At 39.2% G+C, this 22,029-nt stretch overlaps 1 protein-coding gene across 1 annotated transcript in view; it reads right to left on the minus strand.

The window, feature by feature from the left end:
* nphp4 (nephronophthisis 4) overlaps positions 1-22,029 on the minus strand; it is a 285,812-nt gene that overhangs the window by 245,547 nt on the left and 18,236 nt on the right. The window contains exon 2 of the mRNA XM_052039598.1: positions 9,537-9,689. Within this exon, the coding sequence (XP_051895558.1) occupies positions 9,537-9,689 (153 nt within the window). The remainder of the gene's footprint in view (positions 1-9,536; positions 9,690-22,029) is intronic.

Here is a 22,029-nt window from a genome sequence, read left to right on the forward strand (position 1 = left end):
GGCTTCACTAAAGTCCAAACAGACATCAGCCACTGCCCTACCCTCATCTATGCTGTTGGTCACCTCTTCAAGCACGGTAGCATAGCGATTAGCGTGAAAGGAGGGAGGGAGGGCTCATCACACAAGACTATCCACTCAGAGGGATTGACATTCCTAACTTAACAAGCTTCTCTGAAGAAGGCAAGACTTGATCAAGACAGCTTTCAGTGAGAAAAGTGATCTCTTGCAACCATAAATATATACTCACAATTATACCTGGATTGCTTTGCCTGTGAGTGTCAAGACCACAATCACACTTAATCACCAAACCTCAAGACCAATCCAAGCCGATGACATGGATCTCTGCCACCTTTCACAGCTTGATGCCCTCTGCTGCATTAAGGAGATCAATCAAGCTCCAGACTCCAGCAGAGAAGATTTCATCCATCTGTCTTTCAGCCTATGAGAGCAGGCATAGGGAACTGCAAGCATTGCAGCTCCCCCAACCACTGGCATTCACTGACTCGCATGATATATTTCTCCTTACAGAGACCCCGGCAAACTCCTGCCAGAAACCTCTGGATGGAGCATCAAAGACCTCCATGGTGCACTTCATAAAGAACATGCCTCCTGCAAGTACTGTTTCCGAACACCATATCCAGGTCCCTCCAAGTCCACAGAGTTCCCTACCTCCCTCTCCCATCAGTGCAGTATCCAGTCTTCCAAGCTGGACAAGTTCTGCCAATATTGCATGGATGTTCATTGAGGGCTGGCTCCCAACGTCACAGCTATGAAACCAAGTGCTGCTAGTTATGAGATCTTGCAAGAAATCAAAATAATCACGCAAGACTGGAGCCAATCTTGGATAAGAGCAGCAACCAGCAGCTCTTGCGTAATAAATCAAGAATTTAACTTCTTAAGTTTTATACCTAACAAAAGACAATTGTTGATGAGTAGATCAAAGCCTTTGGCGCCATTTGGACACAGTTGACTTTTTCTTCAGTCCATTCTCCTCTTTCTTGCCTTACTTATGGTCTGTGCAAATCTTCCTTCCATGAGCTTAACTTTATCCCTTAATCCTCAAAGGCCTCTCAACCAATACCCATATTTGATCTTCAACAGAACCCTTTTCAACAGAACCCACTCAATTTCAGTGACTCCAGTGGTCAAAAATACCAAGGGCCATTTAGCTTCACCCAGGCCAGCACCTTCTAATAATTCGGCCACTGTTTACCATCATCTTTCCTCAAACAGACATTCACAGTCTTAATAATAACAACATGGACAACTTGTTGATCACATTAAAAGATTACAACATAGAAAAGCTACCACACTAGTGCTAATGCAAGGTTTCAACCCAAAAGGTCAACTATCCCTGTACCTTCACAGATGCTGCCTGACCTGCTGAGTTCCTCCAGCTGTTTGTTCTTTGCATTATACTAGTCTCTGTTCAATTTGTTCTGATTTAACAATGATACATTCACACCCAATTTTCCTTCAGGTCTATGATCTCATGAACAATTGTTCATATCCCTCGGCTCCACCAAAATAATGACCATCCAGTTTTGGTCTGGTTCATCTTTGTTTACGTCATTCTAAATAACAATCAGACAACTGATTGCATTAAATATTACTACATAGAAAGGCTATTTTAATGAAGAGGACACATCATTTCAGTTCTGCAGTACCTGCTTACAAAAGATCCTTATTGCAATTAACTAAACACCAATACATGTATTAGCTGCACGCTTATTTAGCCCTTTACTTAGCAAAGCTTCCCACTGTACCTCACAATTACAATTTTCGATGTACATGTGACTAATAAAGATCTCATCTTACAAGTACTTACAAAAATCAAGAGGGCTTCGTTTGATATTATAATAACATGCACTGAAACTGATACTGTAAGGTGTTACATAGGGAAGCCCTAAAACACTGCTTACTGCCATCTCTGATTTATTGCCATCTTTTCATCACTCTCCTAATCTTCATTTCATATATCCCCTTCCTTGGATCACTAACTTATTTGGGAGCAAGAGAAATGGTTGATGCTGCTTTTATATTTAATCTCCCAAAGCGAGTTATCATGGCAAACATAGCCATAGTAGCAATGCATGATGAATTTCTGGCATGTTTTCAAATGCTTCAAGTAACTCATGGTGTGAACCCGGTAAAACCAAACTGTCTGTACACAACTCCAACTTTGAAGTTCAACATTGACTTAGCCCAGGGCTGAGCAATTTCTGGGTGACAAACTTCTAATGGGTAATTTGACTCCTAACTTTACATCAGGATTTTCATTTGCCCCAGCATCTTCTTTCCAATATAAACTCCCCCAAATTACATCAACAGTTGAGAACTTTGTCTCCAGTGAGTATTCTAACCTCACAGATCAAAAAAAGTTCCTATTTTTTTGCAAAACAACCAGGCTTTACAACTTCCATTTCCCTTGAAGCCATGCTATCTAATAGCCAACATGCACCCTCATTCTTTGTCTTCACTGACCTCCTGTAACTTCATATGGCCTGCTTTGCACAGCAGGTCAGATCACAGTCAGTACCATCTTCCAGGACTCAAGATAATTCCAGCCTGCTGCAGCTACTACTGCAGATTTGTACCACCTCTGTTTGCTACTCACTGCTGCATTAAGGTGGTCACCAAAACGCTATTCTCAAATATGGAAGTATGGAAGACTTCATCTACTTTTCTTTCATCCAACAGGAGCAAGAACAAAAGGGCACTGACACTTGCCTGCATTACAGGGTTCCCCAACATGCATGCATTCTTTCAATGAATTCATGTCCTTACAGAGACTTCGCCAAGCCCCTGCTAAGAGCACCTGGCCGTGACCCTGAAGAATCTTTGTGGCCCCATGAGTGGAAATAAAGATTGTTCTCAGATTGGCAAGCTAGTGGGTAGCACAAAGATTAATCCTTCAGCCCCAGCTACTCATAATTTATATCAATGTGGCTGAGGGCACAAAATGTCATACTTCCAAGCTTGCTGATGATAGAAAACTAAGTGGAGTTGTGAACAGGATGTAAGATGTAAAAAGACTTCAGGGGGGATATAGACAAGCTGAGTGACTGTTATCCACTTTTGTTGTTCAACACAGAAATGCAAGGCATTTTTAATATAGCAGGAGATTGAGTAATACTGATGTTCAAAGAGATCTGGGTGTCCTTGTACACAAGCCATTGAAAGGCAACATGCAGATGGAGCAGGTGAATAGGAAGGCAATGGTACAAAGGCCTTTATTGCAAGATTTGAGTACAGATATTGTACTGCAATTATATAGGGACTTGGTGAGATTGCACTTGCAGCATGGTCTCCTTACCTTAAAAAAAAGGTGTACTTGCTGTAGCAAGAATCTTGCGAAGATTCATCAGACCAGTTCCTGGGATGGCAGATTTGCCATACCAGGAGCAATTGACTCTACTTCGGCTATATTCCCATTCTCCATTGGTTAGAACAATGAGAGATGATCTGACTGAAATTTATAAATTTCTTAGTGATCTTGACAGGCTAAATGCAGGGAGGTGGTTGTTTCTCTAGCTCAGGAGCAGTCTAAGACTAGGGCTTGCGGTCTTAGAATAAAGAATGGACAATTTAGGAGTGAGAAGAGGAGAAATTTCTTCATGCAGAGGGTGGTGAATCTTTGAAACTTGCTACCCTGGAGGACTGTGGAGGGTCATTCATTTTGAGTTCATTCAAAATAGAGGCAGATGGATGACTGAATATTAAAGAAATCAAAGGATATGGGGATATTGCAGGAAAATGGCATTGAGGGAAAAAATTACCAGGATCTTCACAAATAGTGGAGCAGGCTAAACGCAGTATGAACAAAGGATTCAACTTGGACTCTTTTCCTGGTCTGTTAGTCTCAGTTTCACACCAGTAGTAAAGTTATACACTAATCATAATGCCACCATAAGAAAATTTCAGGGATAATTAGTCATTAAGGTCAAGACATTTAGTTTTTAAGCATCAATTAACACACCAGCTAAAGCTGGTCAAAAACAAAACTGCAGCACAAAGTTGTACTGTCATTGTACAAGAGTACAGCGTGACACTAATGAATGATACTGAATTTTTTGTGAAGACAACATTGCGCAACTGGACAGCGCAATAGTACTGCAGCTAGTACTGCTACCTCAGGTTCAATCCTAACCTCTGATGCTGTCTGTGTGGAGTTTGCACATTCTTCCTGTGACTGTGTGGGTTGTTACCGCCCCCCGCAGGTGTTCTGGTTTCCTCCCAGATCCCAAAGTTGTGCTGGTTGGTAGGTTAATAACTTAAATCTTAAATGAGGGAACGGGACTGCTCCGAGAGCCAGCATACTCAATAGGCCTAAAGACCTAATACACTGTAAGAAAAATATGGAAAAAATATAAAAAGTGACCAACTTGAAGTAACATCATCTTAACATAGCTGTTCCTTCATTGTCATAAATGTCTCTTGTTATGGAGCACACAACAACTTAAGTTAGCCAGAAAGGTCCACCACGACTTTCTCAGTACAAAACAGCATTGATCAATATGTATAATCTTTCAATCCACATATCATCCAAATACCATGAGAAAAATTTAAAAATACAAACTAGTTTCCTGACAGTGTCAAATATGAAAGAGAAAAGCTGAGCTATTGGAGATACAAGAAATTCTGCAGATGCTGGAATGTGGAGCAATACACAATAAGTGCTGGAGGAACTCAGCAGGTCAGGCAGCATCTATGGAGGGAGATAAACAGTTGACGCTTCGGACAGAGACCCTTCATCAGGACTGGAAAGGAAGAGGGTAGAAGCCAGAATAAGAAGGTGGGGGAGGGGGAGGGGCACACGCAGGCAGGGGATAGGTGAGTTCAGGTGTTACCATGGAATAAACTATGGAAGAGAGGAGAAGAACTGAATGCAATAAATGACACCCTTGGCCTCACCTGGAAGGATTGTCTGGGACCCTGAATGGTGGCGAGGGAGGAGGTGTAGGGACAGGTGTAGCACTTGGTGCGGTTGCAGGCATAATGCTGGGGGTGATCAGTGGGGAGGGACGAGTGGACAAGGGAGTCGTGGAGAGAGGAGTCCCTGCAGAAAGCAGATCTTCCCCTCACCCCCCCTCTCTGCCTTCCGCAGTGACTGGTCTCTCCAGGACTCTCTTGTCCACTCGTCCCTCCCCACTGATCACCCCCCGGCACTTATGCCTGCAACCGCACAAAGTGCTACAATTCCACATGCCACTCCCATACTGACGTGTCTATCCGTGGCCTCCTCTACTGCCACGTTGAGGCCAAACGCAGATTGGAGGAACAACAGCTCATATTCCACCTTGGGAGTCTCCAACCTGATGGCCTCAACATCGATTTCTCTAACTTCCGGTAACCCCTCCCCTTCCTCCCCCCTCCACCCAACTCCTTTGTCTTCCCTTATTCCTGCAGCTCCCTCCCTCCCCCCACCTTGATGACTGCCCATCTCCTCTCCCTCCCTCCTCCATCCTTAATTCCATGGTCCATTGTCCTCTCCTATCGGATTCCTTCTTCAGCCCTTTGCCTCTTCTGCCTATCACCTCTCAGCTTATTACATCTTCCCCCCTCCCTAACCCACCTACCTTCCCCCTCTCACCTGGACTCGCCTATCACCTGCCTGCGTGTGCTCCTCCCCCTCCCCCCACCTTCTTATTCTGGCTTCTGCCCTCTTCCTTTCCAGACCTGATGAAGGGTCTTGGCCCAAAACTTCAACTGTTATTTCCCTCCATAGATGCTGCCTGACCTGCTGAGTTCCTCCAGCACTTATTGCGTATAGCTGAGCTATTGACAGTTTTCTATTACTTCCAATGTGCATCAGCCAAAGACATCAATGACTTCAAGGAATGCATTTCAGATCCAAAAACCAAAGCAAAATTAAAATGGAAAAGTGACCAATTTGCTGCATAGAGCAGCCCAAAATTAGAACCTGAACTGCAGGCTCCTAAGCTCACTTCCTACATTTAAATTCTCACTATACATGATATAATAGATGTTTAAATTCATATGTCCTTCAATTAGACTAATTTAACTAATAAGTGGCCGTTTGGTCTAATAGTGATAAACATGCTACTTCTTAGTGACAGCAATTCCTTAGAATAACGTAGTGGGTCCATCTTAAATTCCAAGTTTCATTGCATCCTGAACATGGGTTCTTCTTATCTGGTGCAAGAAGAACACAAATTAAGATGAACTTTCACTTTCCTTTACGATATACTGTCACAACAGTATCAACAATTGTTGGATACACATAAAAATCACAAAAGCTCAGATATAAGTACACATCTTTTATTTCAAATAAAACGAAGATTCAAATATTTTATTGCTTTACAAATGCATCAAGTCTAAGTAAATAACACTGATCTACAGCACTCCAAAAGAAGGATTACAACAATGTCTGATCTAAATGATTTTGAGCACTATCCCAACAATGGTCATAAATTGCATGTAGCAGTCACTTACCTCAGTATCCCAGTTGAGTAATTTCCATCTGGAACTAAGATTTCCTTGAGGCAAGCTTAGTACTAATCAAGAAATCATTCTTCTAAGGATACTAATCGATTCCAATGGTAAATCTGTTATAGGCTGTTGTTCCTACATCAACTGTTCTTTTTAAAATGAAGCGTAATACTGCAACATTGATGTAACCACCCAAACCAATGGGATGAGCTTCCTCTAAACTGTATGCCAAAAGAGAGATATTCAATCATATATTCCTTCCAATTCCTGTGAACTGCCCTCAGCTTTCATGATATCACTGAACCTTTATTGCTCTTTAGCCTTAGAGCTCTTTTCCACCTTTTCATTGTATTGCATTGTATTACACACTGTAGATAAAGAGAGTAACAAATTTTTTAAATTACTTTTAATTTTAACATAGAAATTTGCTTTGAAGTGTTGTCCTACAACAACAGATAAGGTTTTGTTTTCTATATACATTATTGTGGCCATTAATTAGCAACAAAATGGCAAGTGTCCACACAGTGAACTACCAGGACCAATGTACCAATTTATCAAAAGGAACATGTTCAGGGTCTGCATGATACATAACATACAACATTTTTCATGTATATTCTAACTAAAATTTTTTAAAATGATGGAAAATAGAAATTCTCAGAAACATCTACAGAGGGAGAAACAGAGTTAAGGTTTTAGGAATGGCAAGTGGTTTTGATTCAGAACTTCTAACAGGCAGATAATATCCAACATGAAGATGCATTTGAATTACAGGATCACATCAGAAATTCAAGGTAACTGATGAAAACTGGTTTGACTAGATGCGCATAAAATTAGTACAAACAAGTGAGAAGTGCTGCAAAAAGACGCAGACATAACTTATAAATAACAAGGAATCATCATAAATTTGTTACTCAATATATTCAATTTATTCAGAACTGCAACTAATAAACCCAAAATGCATTCAACTGCATAATCAGTAAAAATAAATAAGGTGAAGATCAGACTGTACAGGATTCTGGCCGGAGCACATTTTGTAAAACTGCAGAGAGTTCATGTCAGTGAAACACAAGCCAGAGGAGAAAGCCGTCATGTGGTTCATCCCTAATGTCAAAGGTCTCATTTTTTTTTTGGAGAACACTTAGAAACATGAGGTTTTCTGCCTGGGGAGGACACCTCAGAGAGGCAATTATGTAATGGTACAGAAGATAAGGGAATTGCAAGGTATAAATGAAATAAAAAAATAAAATTTTCTGTGTATTTAATTAATGCATTGAATAACCTTTTGGAATGCCAAACGAATTCTTATATTTCATTCTTGATGCTTAGTTAAAGGTCATATAATTAGTTGTTAATAACCAAAGAATAGGTAAAAGTACAGATTATGCATCATAGATCCCCACTCACAGAGTGCAATTTTATAACAAAATATCCTGACCATCTTCAGAAATAATCAAAAGCATTCTTACCGTTTATCAAGCTTAAGGTTGACCTCTTACTGTGGTAAAATGACTCATCGTGTTGACATGCTAATGAAGTTTCAGAATTATTCTTTAGGAGGCTGAATGCAAAATCTGGCTGTACTGTGCTTATTATGGTGACAAATGACAAAGCTTAGAGAACTTACCATTTTTGGCCATCCACAACCAACAAAAACAATTATAGCAGTATGAACTCAAATGTCCCAAGGCACCTCACTGAAGTGATATTGGGTGGAAAAAAAACAGAGCAATCAGACCACGTGATAAACTTTACAATTCTGCGACTGTGTTTCCAACTCTGTTCAAACTAACAGGATGTCAAAAATTGTCGAGAAATAACCCCCACCCTTTGACAACTGCTGGACAGAGGAGATGTGATTTGCCCCAAACCCACCTGACCATGACTGTATGTATGCCAGTAGACACTGGAGTATCCAACTCTCCTATCTTTGAAAGGGAGAACACTAGAATATTTTCTTTATAAAGTCAGAATACAAGGTAAGTGAACACATATCGTATATCAAGGATAAAGTCATTGAAAGTGAGGTTGGCGCTTTCAATGTTAATAAAGAATGTGCCCAGGTAGAAATGAGGAATTTGACAATTGTACCTTTGCCACTATGTCTCGGGGCCAGCCAATCTGGCAAAAGAACTGTCAAAATTATAAATTAACTGCAACCTCCCCAAAGACAATCATTCCATGATTGATTCCACTTGCGACTTCCACATACTCAAGAATGAGGTCCTGGGGTACAAGTAATCTTGCGTCATTCAGGTGTACTTAATGCTGGATTTACTGGAGGGGAATTGTAAGATATTAACAGACGGAATCAAGGACAACTGAGCAGTACCTTAATCTTACATAAAATCAAATTACACCAGTTAGAAATCTCCAATGTGCAACATAAAAATTGAGTGGTATACCAAAGACCTCAGCTCAGCACAAAGAGGAGAATGATATTGGGCACACTTCAAATAGCAAACACATGAGGCCAGCAGACAAGAGATGCTCTGAGCTACAATATTAATTTACCAAGATAAATACAAATCCCTATAGTCTTCAAGAGACAGGTATCTTTGCAGTGACATACAATGACCTAAGCTCTGTTAACTCAAAGCAATTCTTGCATTCAACAAGACCTCTTGGGAGTCCCAACAGTTTTGTGGTGTGCTCTACTTCAGTGCACAAAATGAAAATAATACACAAGCAGAACTCGCCCAAATATATGTCTATTCCGTAATAAAGTCTGTTCATTGCTCTTTGAGCATTTGCCACAAAAGCAGGTTAGGTCAGGTCAACACTTCACCAATGTCAACTTCAGGGAGGGAAAAATTAGACATATCCCAAGACTGAAAGTTAAACTAGATTGGTGGGCCAAAACAGTGGAGCTTTATGTCACACCAATTTCCTTACCTTGATGCACAAAAAAAAATCATTTCTTTTGGAAATAACGTCCAACATGTGATTCAGGTAGGCTGAGTTCACCCGTTGAGTTGACAGAGATCCACCTTCAGCACATTTGCTATTTCAGTAATTCAGAGCAGTGACATACCATACAAGGAGAATAAAGCCCTGCAAGTCATATTCATTGAAGGTTTTCTTACCTGATTGAATGACACTTTGGTTAGCTGACCGTGGGTATGCTTTATGGGATGTGGAGAACTCTTCCAAGTTCTGCCAAAGAAATGGGAGTACGTTATATCAAAGAGGCTCAATCGTAGCTGACACTGGACATCTGCCACTCCCTCCAATAAACTCTGCATGTGAAGAATAAAGACAATTAGGATCAGAATAAATCTCAGCACACCAAGTTTAAATTAATATAAAAACATTTCTATATGTTAAAGACTAGACATAATTTTCCAGAGCATTTAGTTCCTTATTTAACTTACTTCATTACATAGAAAAGATAACCTGACACATCAGGTCAGTGAAACAAGAACTTCTAACTCTAATCCCATTTCTTCATGTTCAAATACTTATCAAGCTCCTTTTTAAATAATATTGTAGTTTCTGCCTCAACAACCACTTGAGGAGTTCAATATTGGAATGATATTCCAATGTGTATAAATGGTCTAACCTCCCTTTCAGAAATAACCAGCCTAAGTCCCTTGTTGCTAACTTGCTGACAATTGTATGATGTCTCCTTAATTTCACTAAGCCAGCAGAGAAAATCTTCTTGGATTAGAAATTCTTTGGCACCTGCTAAGTTGCAATAAGTTGGTAACAAGCAGCAGACCAATGAAAATCAAAAAAAAAATTAAAATGCTAGAAATCTGAAATAAAAACTGAAAATGTTTGAGATATTCAGCTGGTGAGACAGCATTTTTGAAAAAGAAACATAGTTAACATTTCAGGTCAAAAACCCTTCATCAGAATGAAGAAAGGGGAATAAAGCAAATTAGCTTTGAGTTGCAGAGAAGGTGGGGAGTGGGAGGAAATATTTCTGATAAGGCGAGGACAGGGTTGCTGTCGGGACAAGTTGTAGAAGCCATCTGGTCAATGAGTTAACAGCAGCAGAGAGTGAGAATATAAACAAAGGAGCATAAAAAGTTGCAAAATACAGGAATGTAGGACATGCCCAACAGGTCAGGGTATACCATTGGAGAGAGAAAAACTAAGCCATTAATCACAGATTTAATGACTTACAACAAAATGGCTAGTTCTGATACTGAACAAGAAATCGAATTACCCAACGTTGTAGAATTCAATATTGATTCTGGAAGGCTGCAATGTACCAGAAGACAGATGAGGTGCTGTTCCTCACATTTACATTGGGCCTCGTTATAACAATAGAGCAGGCCACAGCCAGACAGGTCAGTGTAGGAGTGAGATGGAGAATTGAAGTGGCAAGTAAGAGGAAACTCAGGACAGATCAATTAATGTTTTTCAGATACAAAATTCTACAGAGTACAAGGGTCAAGGCCATTGTGGAGCTCACCCAGAACCGCATCCCTCCAATATTACAGGAGATGTATTTCAACTTCACTGCTTGAAAATTCTATAGCATGCAAACCTTGATAAATGTTTCTCTTAAAATAAATGTGCAATAATTAGTAGGGTTTAGGCAGCAAGATTATACAGAAATGTTTCGAACAAGGTCAGTAGAGATCTGCAGAAATTCTGACAAATTCAGCCGAGTGGTATTTGCTTCAGCCTATTGGGAACTCCTACCTGCAAACTGATAATCAATAATTCACTTCACATGAAAGAATTAAACCACTCCACTTGTTTGATAAACAGATTAGAAATTTGCAAAGCAAGTGTTTCTGTTTCATTTAGTTCAATGTATTGTAGTAAACAAATATCCACCTTAAATTTTCCGTCAACAGAATGTCACTGCCTTTGGTTGCATTCCTTCACATAGGGGTCAGAAGAACAAAGGAAAGGTACTCCTCCACTGAAAGGGAAAAATGAAAGCAGCAAGCAACTGGCTGAAGAATAAATAATTCTGGGGCAGGTCTTTCACCAGTGGGCAGTTTAAAATGAACTGAAAGCAGCAAAAGTCTGTTAATCTTTAAGCAAGGAAAATGAAGTTAGTACCCCAATCTGCAAAATATTGGCATATTCATGATAATTATGACATTAGATTGATGTATTTATTTAAACATGCTGAATGAAAATCTGAGTTACATGTGGTACAGGAAATTCTGATTCCTTTCAGCCAACTACTCCATGCTTTCATGTAATATTGGTAACCAGTTTATGGATGAGGATGTTCACCTGGATGTGACCAGCAGACAGGAGAAAATTCCTATATTTTTCATCTATTATAATAGCAGTTACCAAAAAGGCTTGGTAGATTTGCACTGACCTTGAGTATGCATAACAAATTATTCATTCTGATCAAACATTATGGCGTGTGGAAGCGCAGCTGAAGACTGTTGTTTGAACCACAGCAACCAAGTGCAGCAACAAAACCTTCCATTGTGTTTTTTTTAAATAATTACTCCTACACTGCTGTGTGGAGGCAGAATAGTTTAACTCCAACTGAGTTGCAGGATTGGTCATTAGATAGCACTGGATCTGAAAACACCAATTCTTCAATGGAAATATGCAAGGAAAAATTCTTGAGACTATAAATCCTCTATCAATATTTTTCCTAAAGCACCTTTTAAACTGTACATTAAGACTAGTTGACAATGGCTACTGAAGCAACACAGGACACACCAAACATCTACCATGCAAGATCATGTTCCATTTTCTCTTCATTTTTTTTTAAATCAATTTTCTTTGAAAACATTTATGCAAGGTATCCAACAAAGGGGCAGAAAGATCAAAATACAAGTGGTGACTGCCATGCATAAGTTCCATAAACTGTAGCAGGCAGTATTCTCTGTACCTCTGCTGTTTCATTGGCTAATTTTCCCCAATATTCACTTCAGACTTGACAAATGATTTTTTTTGATTTGGAAAACAAATGTATAAACACATATTGCTCATTGGCGCACTATTCGGATGTACAAACACTGCCCGTCAGGTAGTCCTTCGAAGTCAAATGGTTCAGTACATTGATATACACACATGGTGTTCCAGGAAGCAATTTGTACACACACACACACCTGTACATGATGTAGATAATACAAATCAGTGCACCACTTGGTTCCTCACACATTGGCCCTCAGTGCACCATTTGGAAGTATCTGCATGACCAATTGCCATTTGGATGTACAAATATTCTCCATCACTATATTTTGTGGATATAAATAGGAAATAAAAAGCAGGGTCAGCCATACCTCCCATCCCCCATCCCTGGTTTGCCATTCCATTCTATAATACAGTGGATCAGCTATTCTACTGTGGCCAATTCTATGCCTCATCTATTTTCTGCCCTATTCCCATATCTTCGATTTCCTTGGTGTCCATCTCTATTTGGACATGCTAGATCATGGAGCTGCCAAAGATTTACAATCTTCTGCAAAAATATCTCTCATCTTAGCCCTAGCTGTCTGAACACTTGCCTTGAGACAACAACTCCAAGTTATAGGCTCCAATGGGAGAAAACAGCCGCTCAGTACATACTGTATCGATCTCTCCCCTGCCCACCTATGAACTCAATGAATGTACAAATTGTGCCTATCTGTGCAACGTGCCTAGTCAGTCCAACATACATGCTGCCTGCCAGAAGTAGCAGGTCAACACCCTAGCAAGCACACTTGGCTGATACAGGAAAAGAACTCGTCATTTTCCCATCCTGGATTCAACCTTAAACTAAAACACACTGATTGGGAAAATGTAGAATGGAATTATAACAGCATTTTGGTATACAACATATACTTTGGTTCAGAACTAGAGATGATCAAAAATAATTTGTGTATTTTAGATATAAATGATATATACATCTGAGGTTTCTGTGCATCCTGCTGTTCCTAAGTTGCAGTATTGTATTCACTGGGCTAGAAATTGCTCTACCACCTCTTAGCAGCATTATAACAGCATACTGGGTCACTTTAAAATAAGTAACAAGCCTGGAGATCTGGAGAGACCTGTAAGCTGAGACTGACGCTGACATCCATGGGCAAAGCAGTCAAGACCCACATGATATGTATTTCAGGTCACAAGGAGTCACAGACCTTACTGAGGACAAAGAACGCAATTTTGGATGTTGACTTTTAATAGCACGATCAGGAAAAAATGCTATTGTTTTGTGAGAAACAAAAATCTAATTTCTTTCAGACCAGCAAGGCTGAAAATCTAACTTCAGACAAATTATGGGTGTTGCATTCCCACTGACATTATTTGAGGCAGCTCTATGCCAGAAACAGGCAAAAGACAAACAAAAATTCCGCCAAGAAGTCAGTAGCTGAGTTACTTGACAAGTCCTGAGACACTCAAAAGTGTGCACAAAATTGGTCTACTCCAGATTAAGCTGACTTTCAATTGCAAAACACTTTTTTTGTAGGAATTGTGTGAATAATTTCTCAACCACTATTACCAAGAACGGATGCAGTGCAAGGGCTCCTCTGATCAAGCCTCAAAAATCATAAAGTTATTGGTGTGGAAATATTATGTTAGCTTCTCAGCTCTTAGAATTTTTTTTTAAGAACAGCCTTCAGAAGGACAGCACAATGGTGCAGCTCGTAAACTGCTGCCTCCCAACTCCGCGACCAGGGTTCAATCTTAATCTCCAATGTTGTCTGTGTGGAGTTTGCACATTCTCCCCGTGACTGTGTGGTTTTCCTCTCAGTTACTGGTTTCCTCCCACAATACAAAAGATGTGCAGGGTTGGTAGGTGAATTAGTCAGTAAAGTTGAGTGGTAGAATTGGGATGGGATGGGATGGGATGGGATGGGGGAGAGAAGGAGTTGATGGGAATGTCATTAGTGTCAATGAGTGCTTGATGGTCAGCACGGGCTTGGTGGGCCAAAGGGCCTGTTTCCGTGCTGTAACTCTCTATGACTTTATGACCAAGAATAATGTCAATCTGGGGTTCCTGTGCTTTTAAAATGGTATGCAAAGTGCTCCAGCACCATCTGCTGGTACAAAAAAGCACTGCATGAATATTTCATTCTAACGCATCGGGAAATCACGAACAAATTCCAAACAGATGACTTTCATCTGGAAACTATGTTCTATGCCAATTGAGAGTTGTTTCCCCATACACTGCAAGAAATCACATTAGAAACATTATAAAATTACCTTGTGCTTACACATTTACAAATTCAAAATAACTAAAACAAGCTTGATTAAGAAGATTATGACAAGATTAAAATTATGCAGGTAAATACAATTTGTTTTTAAATTCACAACAAAAAAATCATGTTGCATTCTCCTTATAGACATTTGAATAAAGAATATGCCAGGGCCAAAACAAAATATAATCACCATGGCAAAAGCTAACAATTCTTTATTTCTGAAATACAAATCATAAAAATGCATTTTGTTTTACAACTTAGCTCAATTTAAACTTTAAACGCAACTTTTATAAATTATTAATTATTGTCTTGTCTCAGATATTCAAGTTTGGAATAAGAATTCTCACTTTTAAGAATGTCCTTTATATAGCCCAAAATCTAACTAAACTCAATATTTTTAAACTGGGTAAGGAGTCAATCCAGGGAGCATGGCAAATTTAGAAACTGGCGGCCCAACAATAAAAATGCCTATGTTTTATTTAACATTTATAATTAGACCGAAGATTGGGAGCAGGAGCTCACGAAAACAAAACGTTCCCTGAAGTAAGGTTGGAGACCCACTGAATGAGATGACAGTCAAACACAGGAATGTAATGAATGCAGTCAGCACCACTTTTAATGGCCTTGTTGGTGCTGACTGAAATTATCCAAAATTGAACAGTTGGAAAAGTGTTCAACATATTTAAAAGAGAAGAATCTTTTCAACAACTATCTATGTCAATTGTTAGCAGTAACAATCAAGCTCTCATTACTGCACTTTTAACAAAGTGCAAATCAATTAAAACTGCTTGATGATACATTTCAAGACAATCAACATATTAAGCAGCACCTGAGTAATTGACACCTATGATGACAATTGCTTTCCATTCTACGCACAGATATCCATCCATGCTAATTGTGGGCAGAATAATTGGTGGTGTATGAAGACCTAATTATCAAGTTTTCCTCATATACTTCTGCAAATTTTATTGTCATACTGATTGCACTGTATAATGTGAAGGCAAATTGGGCTAAAGACTCCTCATACGTCCCAGTCACCTGAAGCCACACTGTATTGTCCCACAATTAAGAGCAACTATCCAGTAGCTTGCAAGTCAATTCTTCATTTGTAATCCTCAAAGGTGAATGCTGGAGCTCTGTTCAGCAGCACCACAGGTCACTTATAAGAGTAAAAATCTGGCCCAGCCCCCTAAAAATGCAGCAAATTTATAATCTAATCCACATCTCAGACGAGATTGGGAGGCTTTCAAATGGGTACAACTATCTGACTGTACAGAGCATTTACTCCCCAATAATCAGTTCAAAAATTTCCATAGATTTTGATCTGAAGACAGTATTTCCTGTCCAAGGCGAAGTGGACTTATATATATATTATTTCTCACATAACTTATTTAAATAGCAACAATTTTATACAATAAAATCAGTTTGTGTTAGATACCTGATGAAATAATTTACTGCAACAAAGCAGCATTCATAAAGGTGGATGAATTTAAGACACAATTAGAAATAAATGGGCATAACCTGATGGCCATTAGAGAGCCCCAGGAAAGGGTCAGCAATGATCTTTGAATAATCCAAAGCCAGGAGTATATTCAGGCAAGTGATTCATTTAAGTTATCTTTTCGGTAACACCCTCCAGTTCAATTTAGATCCCACAGGATCCTGCCAATTGGTCTTGTTTCACAGCTGTTTTGAGAAATGGATTCAAACAGATATCAATCCCCCAAAGTGCCGATGTAAAAGGTTTAATGCTCGTTTCAGGCTCGGGTCCTGGAACCTCAATCTTCACCTACAAAGCAAATAGCAGATTTGCAGTGTCACATACTTTAATTGATTATGCAGATTTCTTATCACAGATAAAACTACATACCTGGAATTTGCTGTTATGCCACAAGCCCAGTAATTGGTTGCATAAAAGGCAATACGGGACTGACCACTCGTTAGGTATCAGAGCTCCATACTTGGAAAGAGCTGGTGTAATGTGGTGCTTTTCTAATAACATGTGAAACTGCTTTAACCATTGCTTCCGTCTTCTGCACTGGTCAACAATCCATAGTTGATTAGGCTCCACCTCTGGGAGCAATTCTTCGTCAGAACTTTCTTCTGCAAATCTTAAATGAGGAACATACCGGTTCTTTGCTGAAGTGGACAAAGCGAAGAAAATAGCTCTATCCATTAAGAATGTGAGGTTCGTGCAACAATCTGTTTGTATGTTTGTTATTTCCCAGATTTAAGCAGTATCTATACTGCTGAAAAGTGAACAGGACTTTCAGTTGTATTCGTTTAACATGACAACGATAATTAAAAGGAAATAATGCCTACATGAAGCCTCGAACACAGCAAAGGAAAAATCTTGAACGCAGGAGTCAAAGAAGGAGTCCAATATCAAAAATAGTAGAAGTGTTAGGAGCTCAGCTTCAAATAATGATCTGTGGGTTCTTGTGGTGCACTAATGCTTTTTCTAGTTGTGTTGAATTGATCTGTTAAGCTTTTAAGTCATCACAACTCCTTTCATTCTGCGCAGAACCAGCAACTGCTTCCATTTCATTCCATCCAGTGATACTTAAACCTGTGCAATCTCCTAGAACGCAACATCTCAACAAAGTTGAAACTTAGCAATGTAGTCCATTCCTCCAGAAGGAATGACCATATCAGAGTGCTAGACACAATAACTGGCTGAAAGTCTATGAGAAAACACAGCCTCTTGCCAACTTAATCTATTAACCTCCAAGAGTTTGGCAAATATCTAAAGGAACCAATAAATTTTCTTCATGGCTCATTTGCAGTGTTGCTATAGTTAAAAAAAACATTACCTCATGCACAATAAAGGTTAACTGCCTGGCCACGTTGTGTTATCACTATTTGAAAGTGCTTGATATTCAGAAAAGCATAACAAAACACAATGCATTTTATTAACAGCCGTGGGAGAGCAGTACAATCGGTTTAGTCAGTAAACCACTGGGCCAGACTAGTAGTGGTTTCTGTTGCTGGGTCCTGTGGACAGACTGCCCGCATACAGAATGAACTGATAACGGCAGGCTGTTTCTCCAATTCTCTGGTTCCCGAAGGTAATCGTTGGATATTATTACTTGGATAGATGGGGCATGCTTGCAGAAGATTTGGAAAACAAAATTTTAGCAACAGCCTATAGATATTATTTTTTGGGTAAACCCTCCAGGTAGGTTTCATATTGCCAAGTGCCGTAAAATGAAAAATCTGTGCTCAATGGAAATTCAGGACAGACTATTGAGTAAAACAGCTACAGATTTATTTTACAAAGAACAATGACTAATTAGCATTACCAATCTTGTAGATTCCTGATAGTAAAAGATTGGCAGCTGCAAGTAACATAAAATTCTAATGGAACATCCTTGAGGAATGGACTGGCACCACCACCTGGAATTGTACACAATACTCTAGGTGTGGTCTCATCAAGGCCTTAAAATGAATGTAAGACAACTTGACACTTGTACTTAAATCTTCTGTTCAAAAAGGTCAACATATCATCCTTTGGCTTCCAAACTGCCTGCTGCACCTTCATGTTGGCTTCATTGGCTTGTGCGCACAGACAACCAGACCCATACAACACTTTCTCATCTCTCACCATTTAATAAGTACTCTCTATTTGTTTTTTCGCCCTACCAAAGAGGATAACCTCACATTTTTACCACTTTGTACTCAATCTGCCATGTTGTTGCCCACTCACTTAGCCTGGCTGAAATCCGCCCCACCCACCGCCCCGCTCCCCCCCCCCCTCACCCCCCCATTATTACTCACATTCCCACTCGCTTTTTTTTGTCATCAGCAAATTTGGAAATGTTTTATTTGGTCCCATCAGCCAAATTATTAATAGAGATTGTGAATAGTTGGGGCCCAAACACCAACATCTTCAGTAGCTCATCAGGCATAGCCTGCCAACCTGAGAAAGACGCTTTTGTTCATACTCTGTTTTCCATCTGTGTTATTATAATCACCCCCAGTTTGATTAGGTGGATAAGGTCAATGTCTCACTTTTTTTTCCCCTCAATTTGTTAAGTGGATGGATAACCTAAAAAGCTGCTCATATTTTGCCATCTTTTCCATAAAGCATAACCACAAGAAGCCATAATTAAGAAACTATTTGCAATGCGCTGTGATGACAAACGTTACTCAGAATAAAAATTTCCACAGAGCAGTCCATTTGAATCTGATACAAAATAGCTATCCAAGTATTAGAGGGCTGTAATACTTTTAGAACCAAGGGATCTGAGGGCAGTGCAGGAACTGGTGATAGGGAAATGATACTCACCAATGCACATTCTTAATGAAACATTTTTGAAAGAGCAATGGTGCTGTCATTATCAAGGAAGAATCGTGCACTTTCATTGTCAGCACCTGGCTAAGAACTGAAGAACCGTCAGACAAATCAAAGCGCCAGAGGAAAGCTCAACTTCCTTAAACTTTCTCCATTTCTGGCACCAGCAATCCTATGGCCTCTCAGGGAAAGTTGCTCAGGACTTAACACATTCCAGGGTATTTCAGAGATTGCATAAAGCTACTGCTTTAGGTGAGCTATACTTACATTGATCGAAGCCCTTGTTTCACGCCATCACTACTAAGTGATACATCTGAGAAAGATACATACCACTTTGCCACAATAAGCAAATATTGAATCCTAGCCATTTAAATGGATTATGTTGTGATATCTATAGATAAAAAAAATACATATACATTTGCTGGAAACCCCAATTAAACACAAAAATAGTAGAAATACTTAACAAATCTGGCAAGTGGAGAGAGAAACAAAATTAACATTTCAGGGACACAAAAGGTTCTGATGAAGTTCCAACAGTAAGACTCCAAAGATCATTGTCGTTAAACAGTAAGTTATTATTCCCTAGTTCTGATTTTCATACCTGCAAAGTGAAAATTTGACATTTTTCACTCCAAAAAGTTAGTGGAGTGAAATGGTTTTCACCAATCTTACCATGCTTATTAACAAAACTTTGTACTGACTGAACAAAGTGAAAGGTATCCATCTTTAAAATCTCTACTAAGGTATCAAAATATACCTTCAAATTATATCAATATATATAGTGCCTTTGATGTAGAGAAACATCTCATGGTACTTCATAGAGGATAGAGGAAACAGAGGACAAGCAAATAAAAAAAACATAAGTTTCTTGGGATGTTTTAGGAGCAGGTGTACACAGGCCAAAATGTTTGCCAGAATTTCAGAAATGTATAAATTCTCTAGGTCTTTGTAGAGGCCTTATTTCAAACATTCGGTTGTCAAATCAATTTTTTATGCTAATATTTGTTTTAACGTTGCTTCAATATCCTTTATAATAACTATCCTGCTTTTCTCCTTTTTAAAAATCTTACACCTAACTTTGTACTTTTCATATGAACAATGCTTGAAATGGATAGGCTGTCTTTCAGGAGAAATTGGAACTCAAAAGTTCAAGATCTCAGTAAAATACTTACTGATCAGTTTGCTCCTACACATTAAAACTAAAACCCTCTTTTCATGTAATATTAGATTATACTGCTTTCAAACTTTTCATCCTGACTGAGGACAAGTACAATTTTTAAGCACAACTGAAATTGAAGTGTCATAGATTTAATGGTATAGAATCCTGTTCTGCTGGTGATTAAATCAAGGGCATACACTACCTGTCTTTTATGAATTTAGGCAGCAGAAAATAGAATGTTCTTCTCAATTTGTTATAATAAATGCAACGAACACTAGAGCAAGGCACAGCCATAGGCAAAGGCACCCAATAAATGAAGTAATTCCAATTTAATGTCAAAAGGTATCCAAATAGGATTCAGTTGCCTGGAAATTCAGCCCGTCAGTGAACATGCTATTTAGCAGCATCAGTACATTCATTGCATTAACTTCAAATACAATGAATTTGGAGGCATTAAACAAAGCACTGATTGAATATTGAGCACCTTCAGTGCCACAGGTTGGAATTGAATTTCTAGGCAGGTATTACAAAAATAAAGAGGCAATAGTTGTTCCACTAATAAAAATTAGTTTCCTCAAATAAACAGCGCAGATTTTCAAATTTTGGTACAAGGATCAATTTAAGATAGCTAAATTGTGAAACTAAGCTCTGGTCTGAAGAGCAATATGCTGACAGCATGCAATTTTCTCTGGACAATGTATTTCTAGATGGAGCTCCTAAAATAACTTTGATCTGATATGCACAGTTAATAGAGAAGAGTTGGAACTTGGTGGTAGTACTTCAGCCTCCAGAGTCTTCCAAAAGTTCTGTAGCACCCTACTTTCCTTGCTTCCTTTAAACTTCTAGTTGGAACAAGTAACATTAACCAACCTCCAATTAACTTACCTTGGCTCACTGTCAAATTTGCTATCCTTGGCCTTGGTAAATCACCTTAAGGTGTTTTGTGAATGAATATAACAGTAGGTTGCCACTGCTACTGTTTGTTTGTTAAGGAGCCTTGGTCAGAATGCAGGAGGCACTTGGGAGCACACTGCAGTACCAGCTCTTAGGTAGACTAATTAGTTTGATTTCCCTCACTATCCTACAGATTTCTCCTTTTCCATTCCATTTTAAAGTTACTATTTAATCTGCTACCATCCCTTCAGACTAAAAACTGAGTGTAAAAACAAAACTAATTTCCCACATGAATATTATGATAATTATCTTAAATTGTCACTTTAAATGATATTTGAAACTTTGAAAAGAGTGGCTTCCGTGGAGTGGCAGGTCTGCAAACCTGAATGTAAGGGTTCAAGTATCCAAAAGTGGGCAGAGCTTTGGAAGTGAAAATATACTGCAGGACTGCTGGTGGTCATTTTCAAGCACAGAGGGATCAAGGGCTTTTTTTTTGGAAGGGCATGAAGACAGAATTGAACTGGAGGGGCACAATAATAATGTTCAGTGATTCCTTCAGTCATGGTCTTGAAAAGAGAAACAGCAAGTGCAGTGGAGAGTCACAGAGCAGGCAAAATTTGTCTTTGGAATTCCTTTAGCCATGTTTTTGAATACAGGTAGAAGACTTCAAGATAACACTTGACAATTAGGTACGTATTGACTTATTAGGACCTGCAATTGAAAGTGCAGCTAAAGAGCTGGGCCTTAAAAGTCTTCAAGAAAAAGAAGTTTAAGGAGAGAATCGCAGACTCGGGTTGTGAAAGAATGCAAGTGTTGAGCCTCACCAGGACAGGCCAGCCCTGGTCCAAACATTGGCAGAAGAACCAAAGTGAATTCAAGGCAGCATTTGAGTGCAAGTCAAAAGGAAAGTAGTTGTGAGAGTTTAGAAGTTAATCACTTCAGCCCCGAGACTGCAGCATTACCTTAAGCACAACCACATTCGGTTGTTTTACCAATTATGTCCTTTCATCACAGAGGTGCATATCCTTACTCGTGATAGCACAGAATTCCGGTCCACTTGCAACTCAACAAAAAAAAGTGTGTTAACTTTTCTTAAAGTGATTTCTAACATATAT

Source organism: Pristis pectinata, chromosome 26 (assembly GCF_009764475.1).
Source record: "Pristis pectinata isolate sPriPec2 chromosome 26, sPriPec2.1.pri, whole genome shotgun sequence".
Lineage (NCBI taxonomy): Eukaryota > Metazoa > Chordata > Chondrichthyes > Rhinopristiformes > Pristidae > Pristis > Pristis pectinata.